Here is an 18,061-nt window from a genome sequence, read left to right on the forward strand (position 1 = left end):
TCAGGATGGAGGATTGTTTTAATGTTCCCACTTGTCTCTGCTTCAACTTCGATAAAACATCACAAGGCTGAAATAAGCCAACATCCTAGAGGGTGTCCTAGAAAATGTAAACTACCATAGAAAGTTTTATCATTTTAAAATTATTCTGCTTTCTGGAGATTTTTTGTCTCCTTATGATACTTATCTCTAAATTCCTTTAAACTTTGAATACAAGTAATTTTCAAAAATAGGAATTTAGAAATGTTTCTTGTCCTTTGTTTATTTTTATTTATTTATTTTATTTACTTACATTCCAAATGTTTCTCTGCACCCCAGTCCCTACTGCCAACCTTCATTTTTTTTTTAACTTTTTAAAAACTTTTTATTAGATATTTTCTTTATTTACATTTGAAATGCTATTCCTTTCCTAGTTTCCCCTCCGAAAATCCCCTATCCTCTCTCCCCTCCCCCTGCTCCTTAACCCACCCACTCCTGCTTCCTGTCCCAGGCATTCCCCTATACTGGGGCATAGAACCTTCATAGGACCAAGGACTTCTCCTCCCATTGATGATGGACTAGGCCATCCTCAGCTACATATGCAGCTAGAGCCATGAGTCTCTCCTTGTGTTTTCTTTGATTGGTGGTTTAGTCCCAGTGAGCTCTGGGGTTACTAGTTAGTTCATATTGTTGTTCCTCCTAGGGGGCTGCAAATACTCCCAACCTTCTTATCCCATCCTCCTCCCCTTTGCTTCTGAGAGGCTGCCCTTCCCTACCCCCATCTGTCTTCTCTAGGCCATCAAGTCTCTATAGGATTAGGTAAATTCTCTCCCACTGGGGCCAGTCTGCTATATATGTGGAGGGGAGGTGGCTCTAAGACCAGCCCCTATATGCTCTTTTGTTCCTGTATTAGTCTCTGGAAGCTCCCCAGAGTCCAGTTTAATTGACATTGTTAGTCTTCCTATGGGGTTGACATCCCCTTCAGCTCCTTCAATCCTTCCCCTAACTCTTCCATGGGGGGTCCCAATCTTAGTTCAATGGCTGGCTGTAAGTATGTATATCTGTCTCAGTCTGCTGCTGGTGAAGCTTCTCAGAGGATAGCCATGCTAGGCTCCTGTCTGTAAGCACAACATAGCGTCAGTAACAGTGTCAGGGGTTGGTGCCCACCTGTGGGATAGGTCCCAAGTGGCCTGGTCACTGGTGGGCCATTCCTTCAGTCTTTGCTCCATTTTTGTCCTTGCACTTCTTTTACACAGAAGTAATTCTAGGTCAAAAAATTTGAAGGTAAGTCGGTGTCCCGATTCCTCTACTGGGGGTCCTGTCTAACTGCTGGAGGGAGCTATTCAGGTTCCATCTCTGCACTGTTGGGCATTGCGATTAAAGTCATTGAGCTCTGGGAGCCTCTCACATCCCAGGTCTCTAGGAGTTTCTAGAGGTTCCCCTGACCTCCAAATCCTAAGCCCTGGCAGCTTCATTTTTCCATTCATTCTGGACCTCTGGCCTTCTTACCTGTCTGCCCCATATCTGATCCTGCCCCCCTTTCTCCTGCCCCTCTCCTCTCGCACTCACATCCTTCCCTTGATTATTTCCCCCCTTTTAAGTGGGATTGAAACATCCTTATATGAGCTTTTTTTCTTGTTTAACTTTTTATGGTTTGTGGGTTGTATCCTGGGTATTCTGTTTTTTTTGGCTAATATCCACTTATCAGTGAGTACATACCATGCATGCCCTTTTGGGTCTGGGTTATGTCACTCAGGATGACACTTTCTAATTCCACCCATTTGCCTACAGAAATCAGTATGTCCTCATTTTTAATAGCTAAATAGTATTCCATCATGTAAATGAACCACCTTTACTGTATCCATTTTTCAGTTGAGGGCCATCAGGGTTGCTTCCAGTTTCCAGCTATTATAAATAAGGCTCCTATGAACATAGTGGAGCACACATCCTTGTGGTAGGTGAACTATATTTTGAGTATATGTCCAGGAGCGGTATGGCAAAGGTCTTCATGTAGAACTATTTCCAGTTTTGTGAGGAACCACCAGATTGATTTTCAGAGTGATCATAGCAGTTAGCAATCCCACCAGCAAAGGAGAAGTGTTCTTTCTCTGCATCCTCGCCAGCATGTGTTGTCACTCGAGTTTTATTTTATATTTTAGCCATTCTGATTGGTGTAAGGTGTAATCTCTGGGTTGTTTTGATTTACATTTCCCTGATGACTAAGCATGTTTGAGATTCCTCTGTTGAGAATTCTGTTTATCTCTGTATCTCATTTTATAATTGGGTCCTTTGCTTTGCTGGAGTCTAACTTCTTGAGTTCTTTATATATTTTGGATACTAGCCTTCTATCAGATGCAAGGCTAGTGAAGATCTTTTTCCAATCTGTACGTTGATGTTTGGTCCTACTGACTATGTCCTTTGCCTTCCAGAAGTTTTCCAGTTTCAAGAGGTCCTTTTTATCAATTTTTTTATCTTCGAACCTCAGTTGTTGGTGTTCTGTTCAAGACTTGTCCTTTTTTGACAGTTATCTCTATAGATACATACTGTTTTTCAGGACTCCATATACTAGAGACATAATATTGCCACAGGCTTTGTAATACTCAAATCTTAGCTCATACCTATCTTTCTCCTGGGCAGAAATACTAGCCTTTATGATTCCACCCAAGAACGATACTGAAGCAACAGGTACAAATGAATGTCTATCTGGAGTGAGGACCTGCTCCAGTGGTCTCTTGGTTTCACAAAGACAATTAACAAATCTGCATTCTCTTCCTACCAACAGCTGAGCTTCATGGATGCTAGCAAACACCTTCTTACCTCATAAGTACTAATCAGGCACCATTTGCCCCAGACCAAAATCCCAGCAGGCAAATTGGCCATCATTCACTCAGAGGGCTGTGCCACAGCTAGTCCTCCTTATTCACTCACTTTTAATGACTTATTGATTTTTAATTCATGTGCATTCCTATTTTGCCTATATGTATGTGTGTATGTGGGTACTGGATCTCTTAGAACTGGAGCTACAGACAATTGTGAGCTATCATATGGATGGTAGAACTGAATCTTCCAGAAGAGCACCCAAGGGATCTTAATCACTTCACTGAGCCATTTCTGTCTGGCCCTTTTCAGTTTTTCTTTTTCCTTCATGAACATTTATTAGAAAATACATTGCAAGGGAGATATAACACAAATGCAGTGACAAAGACAGGAGCACTACAATATGTGGATAGTTTACCTATATATAAATGGGCCATGGAGGACACCAATGTATAAAGATAATACGTTCCATTCCTTTGACTTCAAAGCTTAAGCTATATAAAGGAAAAGAAAGTCATTCTCCAGTGCTCTGGGAAGCACTTAGAGACAAGGGTTGGCTCTTAGTGATCTGGCTGCTCTTAGCAGCTCCCAACACACTGATGCACACATAGAGGAGACCCTCAAGAAATATTTATCCTGGTGGTATGAACTGGCTGTTAAATAAATGAGCACCCAATCTGAGGGAGGCACATAAGAACCCCACTGAAATTCATGTCATATCATGACATCATCCATGGTTAGTGATATACAGTGAGCAAACTGATAAGCACTAGAAACTAGATTAGATTCAGAAACTAGAAGTTCAGCTCCTTAGGGTAGGAATGATTACTTTCAAAGTCTTTTCAGCAGATTCTGTGTATGTGCACTTGTATGTGTGTGTATACCTGTGCACACATGTGTGTGAAGGCTCAGGTGGCACTTCTCAGGTGCTGTCCACTCCCCACCCCACCCCACCCCTTTTTAGAGTGAATCTCTGGCCTGGAGCTCACCCAGTAAACTAGGCTGTCTGCCAATGAGTCCTACAGATCATCTTGTCTCCAGATCTTTAGTATTGGGGTTACAAATGTCTACATTCATGCTCAATACTGGGTTCTGAAGACCAAACTCAGGACTTCATAACTGCTAAGCGAACCTGACTGAGACATCCCCATATCCTGCAGTCAGGTTTTGCCTAACCTAGCACATGTTATACATAGCAAAAGCCTAATATATTACTTTGATACAAAATCTTGTAAAAACCCACTTAGTAGATCACAAATTCAAGACACATACAGACATTCATGTTGAATATTTCAGAAGAACTACTCTCTGATTTTCTTTTATGTTTCTTACCTATGCTGCTTATGTGGACTATTGATTTAAGCACTTACCTATGCATATTTTTAATTTTTCAAATATAACATACAAAATTATATAGACTGTTTACTGCCTTAATTGTTTTTCCATGTACAGTTCAGTCAAGCTAAATATAGATACAGTATCATATAACCAATCACAAGATTTTCATCTTGCAAAACTGAAACCCAATACATGTTAAACAACCACTTCCAACCCACCCCTCCTCCCCAGATTCTGGTAGCACTGTAAATGTATTTTTGCAATCTCTAAGTATTTTATAAGTTCCATTTTCTAAGGCAGTGATGTTAAATAGCTAGATATACACATGGGTCAAACATCTAAATAGACTATTCAGAAATTAATAGCCATAGAATCTTGGACTCCTGAAGTTGAAAAGAAGCTTTCATAGGCTTTTCTGCTATTGTGTCAACTGGAAATTCAGCAGACAACCCTAATGTTTGTGGCTCCTCACAGGGTTTGTGTGCCTATGTCACCCAAAATTAAGATAATCTCTAGTCTACATGTTCTTCTCAAAACAACTATATCATATATAGCATATGCATAATTGTTCATTTATATTATACATACATATATTATATATACTGAATATACATTATATGTATTGTGTATATATATGTGTAAATATTTATACGTATATATGGTGATAGAAAACAATTTGAGTTTTAAGTAAATATTGAAGCCACTGATTTTCCTGTACTATTTTGTACTCCTGATTAAGTAGCCCATCGATATTTCCCCACCAATTCCTAAAGTGAACATCAGCCTGAGCCTACAGTGACACCACACAGGGGGACCTTGTTCAGCACTCATTCATTACACCAGGAGGAACTGCAGTACTTTAAATATCACAAGCAAAACTGAAAACTGCTTGTATGGGTCTTTTTGACCCTAATCTAAAATTCACCCTCTTCAAATTGCCATAGTGTGAGTCTTCAAAACCCATCCCCTGGCCTTTTTCAGGACCACAAGGGAGGAGAGAGAGGATGATGTGGAAACAAAGTAGAAAGGGACAACAATGTAAAACGATGAGAATTCAAATATTTCACAAGTATATACTGCATAGAAGTATATGACATTATAAACAACCTATAGAGGAACTTCCTGACATCTTGGAAGTTACTGTGAAATTTTTAAAATGATCTGCTTCTCAGAGCTTTAAATTTGGAGAAAATTCACTGGAGGGATTTTAAAAGCCACACAATTCACGATGAGTGTGATGTATTGAGCCCCGTTTTCATACCGTTTCTGCCCAAATCAAGTAACTGAATCTACTCAGGAGGAAATATCCACCAAAAATTAAACTAAGAAACTGGCCTGCCATCTTTCCAAATAACCGCGTCTCAAAGCAGCTGAAGAACCTGTTCCCAATGAGAAAATGACTAAACAGGGAAATGTGTGAATCAGGATTTTCTGTCACTCTACAGGCATAATTGGCAAAACAGGCAACTTGAAATGGACGCAGAGTAGATATTTTGTGGATGTGCATTTTGTGGTTTCTATGGTTGAAGCGTGATTATGTAAGAGACTGCTTCCTTTAGGAAACACAGAGAAATGTATAGAGGAAAGCTACATCTTGTTTTGGATCTAACAGATGCTTCCGGAAAAACAAATCTGGGCAGTACCAAATAAGGACTTCCTGTGTTTCCTTATTTATCTCCCACTCACGTGGACTTTGAGCAAAGGACTGGTGGGAGTGAAGAGCGTCCCCCACACAGCTGTTCGGGTATGTCTGGAAGAGAAGCCCACCCACATTGCTTTTGGACACTGGGTGTGACTTCGAGGGTATCAGGTTTGTCTGTTAGGGAACCTGCCAACCTTTTCCCTGCCTAACTGGCTTCTGTGTTTCCTTACATGCTCCTGAATCAAAACTCCCCCATTCATTGGGACAAACCCCTGAACCCCTTTTTTTCTCTTCTGAATAGACTCTGTTCATTAGTTTAGCTATAAATGTTTCCATGTGATGGATTGCAGGGCCTGCAAGAAGCTCAAGGTCAGATCAAGAGACCATAGCTAAGTCTGCAATGTATATGCTTCTTCAGGAAATTATCACTCCCTCACTACCAGTACATGAATTCTGGTTCTCCCTTCACCCTACCTAGATGTCAGCACCTTGTGCCCCATACTTCTTATAATTATTACAGTCTGACATCTAGGTAGAATAAAAGTAGAGCCAGAATTGATGTCTACTGATAGTACGACCCTCTTCCAAGGCAAACTTCAGTTTCATCCTCGATGAATAGAAACTGTGGTCAAAATGAGTTCGGTGCTGAAGAATGTTAAATTCAACTGTGCCTTTTTAGTGCGCAATATTTGGTACATTTACTACCTTATATTCTAGAAGGTTCCATTTTGGTTTGTATAATCGGGAGTGGTATAAGCCATATTGAGCTAAACAAGATGGGGCCTAAGGTCCAGTTGCCCTGAACTCAGCTTCTCTGATAAATAGTGACCACAGTCACAAACTGTAATGGCTGAGGGAACACACAGGTCATGAACTGTTCATAGTAACATCTGTTTTACATCACCCTACACTTCCTGTTCTCTTCTCGAATGGTAGAATTCTTTCCCTATCCAAAGCAGGAAAATGATGATAAAAGTTTGCAGTCTAGACCAAAAAGTGCATAAATAATAGCAGTTGTGTGATACATGTCCCCGATTTCAGGGAGAATTTCTGTGCTGAATACTTGAGTCAGGCTAAGCATGTTGACTGCTCAAAGTGGAGAAAGAAGGCATATTTCTTCCTGGGACATTATGCCAAGAGCTCTACATACTAACCATTATCGTTTCTCTGAAGTCTTATTTCCTGCTTCCTACAAAGCAAGTATGTTCACAAGCATCTTTCAGACTTGTAGGTTGGAAAGGTCATTACCTTCTCCCGCATGTCCATGTTAGTGATTCTACAATACTTTCTGACCAAGAGACTTAAAACGCTCAGAAAAATGTCCAACTAGTATCTCAAAAGAATAATGTACACACTTGAGAAGTAACTTGAGTGGCTCAGAGCGGTAGGATGCAGCTATGAAGCAGGTAGAGTCGTTGCCACTCATTTTCCCAGGTCATGGATGCTCACATGCTCTAATGTGTTTGTCATCCCGAGGAGTTTGATTTTCTCCTTTAAGTCAAGTTAACTCTGTTTATTAACTAAGTAGTGGGAACCAATAACATTCATAATTAATCCATTGCCACCTAATAATCTGCCTTCTGTAATATATATATATATTATTTTCTATAACAACTGCTGATATAATGGCATATGCTCTAAATTATTTTAAACTTAAGCCCTTTAAATTAAATTCTAAAACTTGTAAGTGAAAATATGTATGAAGAGTACTTGAAGACTGATTGTGTGGAAGTCCATGACGTTGAACCATGATATAAAATACTTTGACAAGTTCTTTCTTCTTTTCAGCAAGCACTTAATTATAAATACAAGGCGAAAGGTGAGCTCAGATCTTACCACTTCAGATCTGGTACTTGGGCCAGCCATCCTGGCAGAGTCATCCCAGGGTTAGAAATGTAATCTCAAACCCCACCCTGGAAATAACCAACCAGATTTTGCACGGACAAGAATTTCAAGTGACTCGCGGGTTTATTAAAATTTAGGACACTCTCCACTAGAGATCCTAGTCCTAGTCTTTCTTAATTTTTCACGATTGAGGACTGAACGCAGGGCCTTTTCCACATGAAACATGTGCTTTGGCACTAACTCTATACCCCATTCTTGTGTTTTGGGGGACAGCTTAAGCTGCCTTTGGCTAGGAGATCATTCTTTCTATGCCTTCAGAGATTCATCTCACAACTAAGAGTAGACAGGCCCTGTGTGATGAAACTCCCCCAAGTCCATGGCCATAAGAAATTGATTATTCTCAATTTAAGAACTTTGTAATCAGGTCATCTGTATTTGCTCAGAGGAAGAAAGCCAAACACTTGATTCCAATGAGCAAATCTATAATTAATTAGTGAAATGATCTTTGCTCAAGTTTAACATTTTTTTAGAGCAAGCTGTCAGATTTGGCTCAAGCTCAGGCCGGCATGTGTGTGAGTTTCACAATTCACAGATGTTAGACACGCTCAGTCTGAGTTAAGGAAGAGAATGTCAAGTTTTAAATAGCTTCTCCCTGGCTGGAACAACAAATAAAACATCTTTATGAACACATTTTGAACCAGAATTTCTTACAGGAAAATGTCAGATTTCTCTTCAGCTTGTCTCACAACTTTGACATTTTCTGATGTCACTAGTTTGCAGGTGTCTATGGCTGCGGCATGAATGGAGATATGTACGTACCATGTCAGTGACACTTGGGCACACAGCTCTAGTTCCCTCTTGGACTCTATTCTAATTTAGCTTCTGAATCATATTTCATTCAATTTCTAAATCCACAGAACCAGGATTGGTTTACAGCCTACATTCAGAAAGGAAGCAAATTCATTATCATGGAGACTTTGCCTGATAATATATAATTCTTTACAATATAAAGAATGTCAGATTTTATAGTAAAGTAGGTAGGAAACTAAAAGCAGTTAAAAGTGAGGCATAATAGAATGAGATAGAATGATAAGAGTTTGAAATAAACTTTATTTTTCCCCATTGACAGGCCATCTGAAATAATTTTAAATAAATATGAAAACAATAAAACAATTAGGAAACATTGTAAAAGAAAGTATTAACTCCTATTTTTATATCACTTAAAAATCCTATTACTTATATCTGTATGGTTAAAAAAATCATTGCAGGCTATTTTCTATTATTTGGGACAGAAACTATTTCTAAATACATAAACAGGAGATATTCTCTCTCTCTCTCTCTCTCTCTCTCTCTCTCTCTCTCTCTCTCTCTCTCTTTCTCTCATTGAAATGAAGAGTGAGTTCTAGGTTAAATATAATCAAGGAATTTCCCTGTCTTTGCTATTTGAGATTGTGACCACAACAGGCGGTTGGCTGAAAGGGAGGCAGAAGGGGGTGGGGGTAGGGCAGAGAGAAGCCGGAAAAAAAAAAAAAAGTCTCCTAAGCGTCTCTGCAAAACATTCTAGCCACAGCAGCACTGACAGGAGCTCTCAAATCAAGTCAGAATACAGATACAAGGAGATGTTATTCAGTTGGAACAAGGAGGACATTTATTAGCTCAGTGACAAGTCCTGGCTTCTGTGATTAAACTCTGATGCCATTCATACCAGCACCCAATCACGAGCAAGATCAGAAGTTCAGAGATGCCTACAAATTGCCAACAAGTGTGGCCACTCTACGTCAAGGGCTCTAAAACTGTGGCAGAGAGGAAGAACAGCTTTACAGAGGATGCCCAACTGGTAAGAATCGACGGTTTATGATGCTCTGATCACTTGAAGACTCTCATTGGCTGAAAGGAAGAAACGCCCCGCCTCTTTGCAAATCTGTGTAAAGGGGGGAAGTGTCTAAACTTCTATGTCTGATGGCATTTGACCCTATTGCTTTCAGCCTCCTGGCTACATACCTAGATATCCTCAGGTGTATATGTATATTTTATAGAATTGCTTCCCATCTGTTGGTATCAAAGAGAGTTGAAGGAAATGAATTTTGAAACTTCACGGTGTGCCACCCTACAGTACTGCCCCGACCCTTACATCCAGCGGTGAGTTTAAATCTGACCTGGCGTCTGTCAAAACTGAACTGGTGTGCCTGTGTATTCTGAGTGTTTCTGCTGTGTACTAAAGAAGCCCTCCTTGTTTAGCGAGCATAATAATACTACTTTGGACTTTGTATGGACTTAACGTGGTTTGTAGATATCTTTTCTACAGTTATCTTATTATTTCTTGAGTTACTAAGTGACAAAGTTTGAAGACATCCATTTTTTAAAATTTGTCACACTACTGTACTCTATAAGGAGAGAGAGAGAGAGAGAGAGAGAGAGCATATAGCAGGGGTAGAAGATGTGGGAGGGTCAGGGAGATGTTGGAGGTTGGAGGAGGGGGATGAGATTATCAGAGAATTAATTAAAATATTACTTAAAAATTGTCACACCATTTTAAAATGTTAAAAAATATTAAAGTGTACCACTTGCCATGCTCAGTCCCCACCCACCCAAGAAAAAGAAATTTCATTGGACAGGGATATAATAATCTATTGGGCAATTTTCAAGTCAAAAGAAACATTGGGAATTTTGATTTTTGTCTTAAAACTAGATAGCCATTGTTATGTGAAGCAGATTGTGGCTTGTCATTTTAGCTCTAAAGAATATTTTCTCTTTGATTTGTTTCTAAACAAACATCATCTTTTGACAAATATGACTTCTAAAACCTGTGATGAAACTGAATTTTGCTTGTGTTTGTAGAAAAATATTTACCTTGCACTGAGAAGGAATCTTAGCAAGAGTTCACAATAGTATGCCTCTGTCAGGGGAGGAGACTGTTTCAAATTAGAGTTTGCTATTTTTAAACTGGTAAATGAAATCCGAAGAGCGTTTCCCGTGTAAAGTTATGGGAGACATTCACACCATACAAAGTACTGTGATGTTGTTAATTTAACGGCATGAGATTTGAATCTGGAATTTGGTACTTTGTAAGACTTATGAAAACGGCATGGTTAGAAAGGGGTTAAAGTGACACTTGCCACCTGTGCCTACTGGAGGCTCACACTAGAATCTGAGCCCTGGCTCTGGGCAGGACTAGGTTAGCATAGCATTGCCTTGGATTGTGAAAGGCTATTTATTTTCATCAGTATAATTCACTCTCTTGTTGGCCTGACTCTTCCTCTTCCTGTGAGGTTTCTGGTGGGAAAAACAGACGAGGAAAGATACATGAAATGGGGAATACAGAAAGAGAAGACAGACTACAAATTCAAAGGAGAGCGACCCAGCCAGATTGTTAATATCTCCCAGGTTGAAGTGTGAAATGTGAATGGTCTCTTAACTCGTTCGTCCCTTGTTTTCTCTACAAGTGTCCGTCTTAGGCAAAACAAATGGACCCAGAATCTATCTTCTTAGATGACCTAAACAAGAAATTTAGTTGGAGCTGTGGACAGGAATGACAGACAATAAAGTCCAAGTATTGAAATCTCAAAGACCTTCCTGCAATCACGAAAATCACTCGTTCCATTCACCAGCTTCGGAATCAACATTTCTAAGAACCCAGCTGTGACTCAGCAGCAGCCCTTACCATGTCTCCTCCTGGCCCTCTCCTGAGGACTGCATTGGATTCACAGCAGCATTACAGATTCCTAGCTTATGGACTAGTGAGCTCCTTCCCTCCTATACACATCCTTCTGCAGGCATTTCTGGTGGTGGACCACACACACACATGTGTATGTATGTATGTATGTATATATGTATATGAATGATTTATAAATTTATAAATATATATGTATAAATTTATATATATATACATATATATATTTAAATGATTTTAAATTTTAGAGTGCCTTTATTTCAGGAGCCTTCCCAACTTGGGAGAAGTCACAAGAATAAGTACAGAGCTGTGAGACTGGTTTAACATGGTCTTGGAAGATTGATAAAAAAATATTTTCTGTAGCCTAAACTGTCTCCTCACTTATAATAAAAATGTAACCATAAAACAGCACAGAAAGAAGGAAATGCAGATACGAACCCTCCTTTGGAAAGGTGCATGCATTCAAAAGTTCATGAGAATGAGAATGTGGTGGCTCATGCTTGTATTCCCAGTGCTCAAGAGGCTGAGGCAGGAGAATTGCAAATTCTGGGCCAGTTAAAGAGATGCTGTCTGAAAAGAAAAACTATCCATTGTGTTCATTATTGACATCTGATTATCAAATTTACATATTTGATATTCAATGACTCCTTAGGCATTTTAACTTTTATATAGATTAGCTTCTCACAGGTTACTATTACTTCTTAGTGAATCAAAAAGGAAGTGAAATATTACTGGGGAGAGAGGAATTGGAAAAGGGGGAAACATAATCAAAATACACTGCATGAATATGTTTCTTCAATAAAAAAAGAAAACCATATATCAGCACATGGAACCCAGCACTGTTCTCTCTGCTGTCCAATGGGTGAATACTGTGAGTTGATTTTTTTTTCTAAGCAGACAACGCTGGTAGTTCTCAGTTTACAAAATCTATTTTAAGAAAGACCAAATTTAATCATTCCATAATCATAGTCATCTACATACTTACACTTGTCTTTGCTGACCTTGCCTTTGAGAGAAGCTCAAAGAAGACTTTGGATGTTATTGTTGTATTAAGGATAGGGTAGGCTGATACTTTTAACTCCATGCTATGGTAATTCATGAATTTCTTTTTTGTATAGAATAGAGCCCACAGCATGCTTTTATGGCTAATTGATGAGTACCAAAAAAGAACTGTTTAAATATACATTTTATAGTACTATAGTCTACTAACAATTTCTCAGGTTTTTTTTTCTTTACATCAGAACATATTAAGGACTTGGTTGTGTTCTGAATCAATTTTAATTTACATCAGTCTTTGCAAAAACTCTTCTGAAAAAAAAAAAGGCATCCATTCATCCATGGGACTTATTATATTTGCATTTGGAGATATTGGTGATTACAAAAAACAAGAAAAGGTGGATTAAAGGACAAAGTCTGTCATTTCATTCTCCATCCAATTTTTAAAAAGATCCTAGAGCAAGAATAAATGGTGCACAATCAGCAAATAAGTCAGTGGATTAATTTCCTAATAAACAAACCTTCGCACAGTAAGTCTGTCTGCTATTTTTCAGATGAAGACTCAAGACAAATGTAAAAGCCAATATCTACACTCGAAGTTGCTGTTTGTGGTATAAATTGTGTCCCTCACGTTTACTTTTTCTAATAATTAGCATCTAGCTTGTTAAATACACTTTGATTCCACTCTGTGACACATTCGTTTCTTTTGAAATATCTTTTCAAAATTTAAGCCTGTGACAATTAAAATAAATAAATAAAGACTACATTTTGAAATATTGTGATAATTGAAGTAAAAAGAGGTAGACATCATTACAATATGATCCATTTATACAATATTTGTACTCCTTCTCTCAGTCTCTATTCAAAGGCTGAGGCTAAAACATCAGAAGAGTGTTTCTCATATAAATCAGTCTTTTGTTTGTTTGTTTGTTTATTTGTTTGTTTCTGCTTAAAGGTTAACTTTATTAACCCTGCTTTATAATAGATCCTAAGTGGAAGGGTGGTGACAGAGCAGGAACAGAGGAAGACCACTTCCTTTGTGTGAGAAAACTCATATAAAGGCAGAAGTGTTTCTCGCACAGGCATCGCCATTTGGCCTCTTCTTGCACGGGCACCCTTCTTACTCTGTGACCAGGCAAGCTGGCTTCCACGGATGGCATTGACACTTCCTCTGCCCTCAGGCATTTGTATTAATATCAAGCAATGAGAACATCAGGAGGAGAGTCAGAAATCAGAGTGGACCTAGGCTATACTTTCTCTGATGTACTTCTTGTTGAGCTTCCTACTAAAGCATGCAGGCCTTGTAAGAAGATCTTCCCACAGGCTCACATTTTTGAAGCCAACGGCTGTCGCCTTTTCTTGAGTGTTTCATGTAATGAGTAGTTGTAGTCACTGCTAATTCCAGGGAGTCACAACAGAGCCATTACTTCTAATTACAGTTAGATTTAAAAACAAAGATGAAAAACTCTTTGTGTGTTCTTAGGAAGACTGCCTAAATAAATAATACATAATATAGTTTCTAGTGTTGGATAACAAATATGTCTGTATCTTTTGATGGGGAAATCAGACTTGGGCTTCTCTAATGATTAGCTTTATCTTGCTGACAGTCTGTAAGAAGTTCAGCATGTTGCAGTTTGCTTATATTGTCCAAATTCAGTTCTTATACAAAGTGAGACCTAGGACAGGAACAAATAGACACACTTCAGTTGAAACCTAATATCAGGTACAGTTAAGAAGAAGTACTACAGTTGCTTACCACCATGCTATTATAATTCCCTGTGTTGCTTTTTCTGGCACATTTGAATGTTCTGGGGACAGGGAAATTTATCAGCAAAGTGTGTATATACCATGTGTGAAAGATCTGATTTATAGCTCCACCTTTAAGATCATCTTATTATATGACTGTCATGAATTTCTTAAACTGTCTGTATTACAACTTCTGGGAGTTGAGACTGTGACCTTCAATCTATAGCTCCCAAGGACTCTAAACTAAGCATAAGCCAGTTCAACTCTAAAAAGCACCTCATTCCTGCACGGTTCACTTCTGCTATCTTGTGTGTAGTGATAGACTGTTCCTGTCCCACAAACGCGTGTGTCCTCATCATGGACACAATTCAATGTATAGTAACAATCAAGGACATTATACTTCACATGTCATTTTCCTCCTTATCAAGTGTAAATTAAGAACAAGGATCAGGATCATTATAGGTCTTAACATTGTCTCATCCCTCTGAATGTTTACACTTTAGAATGAAGTACACGGACCTTAGAGGGGCTGAGTTGCCTGTCCCCAACAAAACACTAGCAAAGACAAGATGAAAATGTAATAATATTTTGTTCAAATTTAAAGCTTTCAGATCAAAACCATATCTACCAATAACAAGATCATAGTATTAGATTCATATAAAATCTTACAGTTGACTGGTTTCTCAGTGTATCTGATCCACTTGGAAGGTGGCAGGGTGATGGCCTCTATAAGAAGCTATATCCTAATCTCTAGAATATATGAGTAGACTATATTATATGTCCAAAGGGAATAAGACAGCTACTAATTAGGGATTCCAATTAGCCAACTTTGAAAGAAAGACTAATTTGGATTACCTATGTGCATACAGTGTGATCATAAGAGTCATCAAAGGTAGAAGACTCAATGTGATATAATATGAAAAAGACAACATAACATAAGCTAATCGATGGCTTTGAACGTGGAAAAAGAGTCATAAGGAAAGATAGACAGGCTGCTTCTGAAGGCTGGAAAAATAAGGAAACAAATTTTTTGCCAGTGGGAACTGAGCCTTGCCAAGACCTTGAATTCTAGTCAATATGTAAGGCTTCTGACCCACCAACTATAACATAAAATTTGTGTTGCTTTCCATTGCTAAGTTTGGAGTAACTTGCTACAACAGCTAGAAGAAATGAATCTACCAACTTCCAGATATTTTCCTCAAACCATAGATAATGAAACCATGTGTTGCTTTGGCTTACTTGACTAATGTAGTCTCTTTGTGTCAGTGTTTTTGCTGCAGAGTCAGGGAGGCAGAAGATCAATGAGACGCCTTGCCAGACTTCAGGGTACTTCAAGTAGGATGACCTGTGTGGAAACAATACAATAATAACAACAGAATCACATGTGTTTAAGGGCAGTTGAATGGCTGTCAAAGGGCAGAATATGAAGCAGCCATCTTTAAGAAGGACCAAATTGGAGTAGTGATTTTTCTTAACAGTGTTTGTTAATGTTTCCCAAATTGTTTTATGTGAAGCCAGACTTGACTTTTTGACAGTACTACGAATACTCTGAGGCCCAAATGTAGATTCAGGAAACACGGGGATATATGTGTTTACTTCTGATTTTCCCAAGAATGGAGAGAAATGTACCACCCATGCTTGGTGGCTGTGATGCTTAGGTTTGGCTGGAATCTTGAAATTGTTTACTAAGCCAAAATGATTTGACTTGCATAGTTATCAGGTCACACTTGAAGAAACAGCTCTAGCCCTTCCTGTGCTCTGAGGCTCCTCACTCATTTTAGATTTGAGATAGAGAAATTGAGCATGCATTAAAGGAATGCGAAATCGGCATTTTTATCAAGTACTTCAGATGCTTCTCTTGTTTGCACAGAACTACCTAAGGGGAAGAACCTGAGACCCAATTCCCTCAAAGAACCATATAGCCTGGGATGAATCTCCCCAGAGCCAGACTTCATGGTCTCACTTTATTTGAAAGGCAAAAAATGCAGTGTAAGATTAAAGCGGCAGTTTCAATCTGTGATGCAGGACAAGAAAGCAACGTTTCTGATTAGCTGGTTTGAAGCTCAAATTTGTCCCGACAGGGCTTCCAGCTCCTTTAAAGAGTTCATAAGGACTAGTCCTCCAGCAACAGTGATGGATGGATAAAGCACTGTAATTATGATCAAAGGCCACCAGCTCCTGCCTGGGTAATTACGCATTTCCCCGGCTTCTGAAAGTCACTTTGTTCCATTCAAAAGAAGATGAGAAACGGACACAAGTGATATGTGCTTATTGGTTAGTCAAGGTTTTGGAAATGACAGTTATTAAATTTTTTTTACCTTAAGCCATAAAAATTAGGGGAATAATTTAGATGGGAGAAAATAATTATGACTTCATTCTAATGCTTATTGGTGTTATTTACCTTCTCCAATCTCACTTATCTCTCCTTCTAATTATAATTTGACTTTCTGGAAATGAGATTGAAGCCACTATGGCTGAGAAAGAAGAATCTGAGGACTCACATTTTCCTGCCACTTTCCAATCTCCATTTACCTTTTGTTATTTTTGTTGCAAATGAGCAAATGTAATTTGGCTGGTTCAACAGCAAACTCCCATTCTCAAATTCCATTAACTCGTAGCATCTCTTATAATTGAAGGCAAAATTAGTGGCATAAAGATAGTAAGTCTGAGAAAGCCTTTTGAGTCAAGAAACAGGGAAGAGAAACAAGTGTGATAATTTAATTAGCCACCTATTTACCCAGAGGAGGCTTTTTAACATAAGCTTTTTATTAGATGCTTAATAGCGTGAGGTGCAATAAATGATAGAGCAATACAAATTTATCATGAAGGAACAGTGTGATACAGACATTAGCTTTTAATATTACATAGTATGCTACACCTCCAGTTTGTTGATTGCTTTTAATTAACCTGGAGCATCATCGATATAGTCAAGTTTTGGGCCATCTTTTAAAATAGCAAAGGTAACATCTTTTATTTTAAAACAAGCCTTGGCTTTTCTTTCTTCCCATCTTATCCTAGTTCGCAGATTCTTATGTTTTCCTGACCAAATTGAATAGTGGCATTTATTTCTTAATTATGAGTTAATGGATACAAATAAGTTTTCAGAGGGAGACCCTGCTTTCTCCCAGTTTTTCTAGGACATTGTGCCCATCTCTTAATATGAAATCAATAAGAGGCATGGTTCTTTCTTTTCTTTTCTTTTCTTTTCTTTTCTTTTCTTTTCTTTTCTTTTCTTTTCTTTTCTTTTCTTTTCTTTTCTTTTTTTGGTTTTTTGGAGACAGAGTTTCTCTGTATAGCCCTGGCTGTCCTGGAACTCACTCTGTAGACCAGGCTGGCCTCAAACTCAGAAATCCTCCTGCTTCTGCCTCCCAAGTGCTGGGATTAAAGGTGTGTGCCACCATACCCCGCTAAGGCATGTTTTTTTTATAACTTGTTTTTCTTCAGACAATGAATGAAAATGCATTATTTGATATGATTTCTTTTTTTCCAACTAAATGGTTAGCAATCACAAGACAGCTAGTAAAAATGAAGAGTGAACTAACATCTTCCCTGAAGAGTCTAAATGGATGGATCTTTTTGGTTGTGTGTGCTTTTCTTTTGTATCCTGGAGAGGCTTTTGTGGGTTCTGTTGGGATTTCTCATTACCTGGGGATATGAATGAATGACTGGTTGTCAGTGGGTACAGTGGGTATGTACACTGACGGTCAGTCAGTCTCACACAATCAGAGTGAAAACCTGCTGTGCTTCTCTGTTGTTGAGTGTACTACTGGTCCTACTATTTGGTTGATGAGATCTCACCTAGGTCTTATATATATTCACATATATTTTACTGTAAACTCTTCAAAAGAATAGACTAAAACCTTTTCTATTTGCCCTCATTTCTCCTTTATGACCTTTGCTTAAACTAATGGTTTTTGTTTTGTTTTGTTTTTGTTTTTGTTTTTTTTTTAATTTTTAATATTTTTATTACATATTTTCCTCAATTACATTTCCAATGCTATCCCAAAAGTCCCCCATAGCGCCCCCCACTT

General features: G+C 38.5%; 1 protein-coding gene across 6 annotated transcripts in view; it reads left to right on the forward strand.

The window, feature by feature from the left end:
* The first annotated feature begins 9,168 nt into the window (after window positions 1-9,168).
* The window catches only part of Tp63 (tumor protein p63), a 205,537-nt gene continuing 196,644 nt past the window's right edge, over window positions 9,169-18,061 (forward strand). For all 6 annotated transcript variants that reach the window (XM_021185009.1, XM_021185010.2, XM_021185013.2 and 3 more), the window contains exon 1: window positions 9,169-9,757. In XM_021185009.1, the coding sequence (XP_021040668.1) occupies window positions 9,696-9,757 (62 nt within the window). In that variant the 5' untranslated portion in view covers window positions 9,169-9,695. The remainder of the gene's footprint in view (window positions 9,758-18,061) is intronic.

The sequence above is a fragment of the Mus caroli genome, chromosome 16 (assembly GCF_900094665.2).
Source record: "Mus caroli chromosome 16, CAROLI_EIJ_v1.1, whole genome shotgun sequence".
Taxonomy (NCBI): Eukaryota; Metazoa; Chordata; class Mammalia; order Rodentia; family Muridae; genus Mus; species Mus caroli.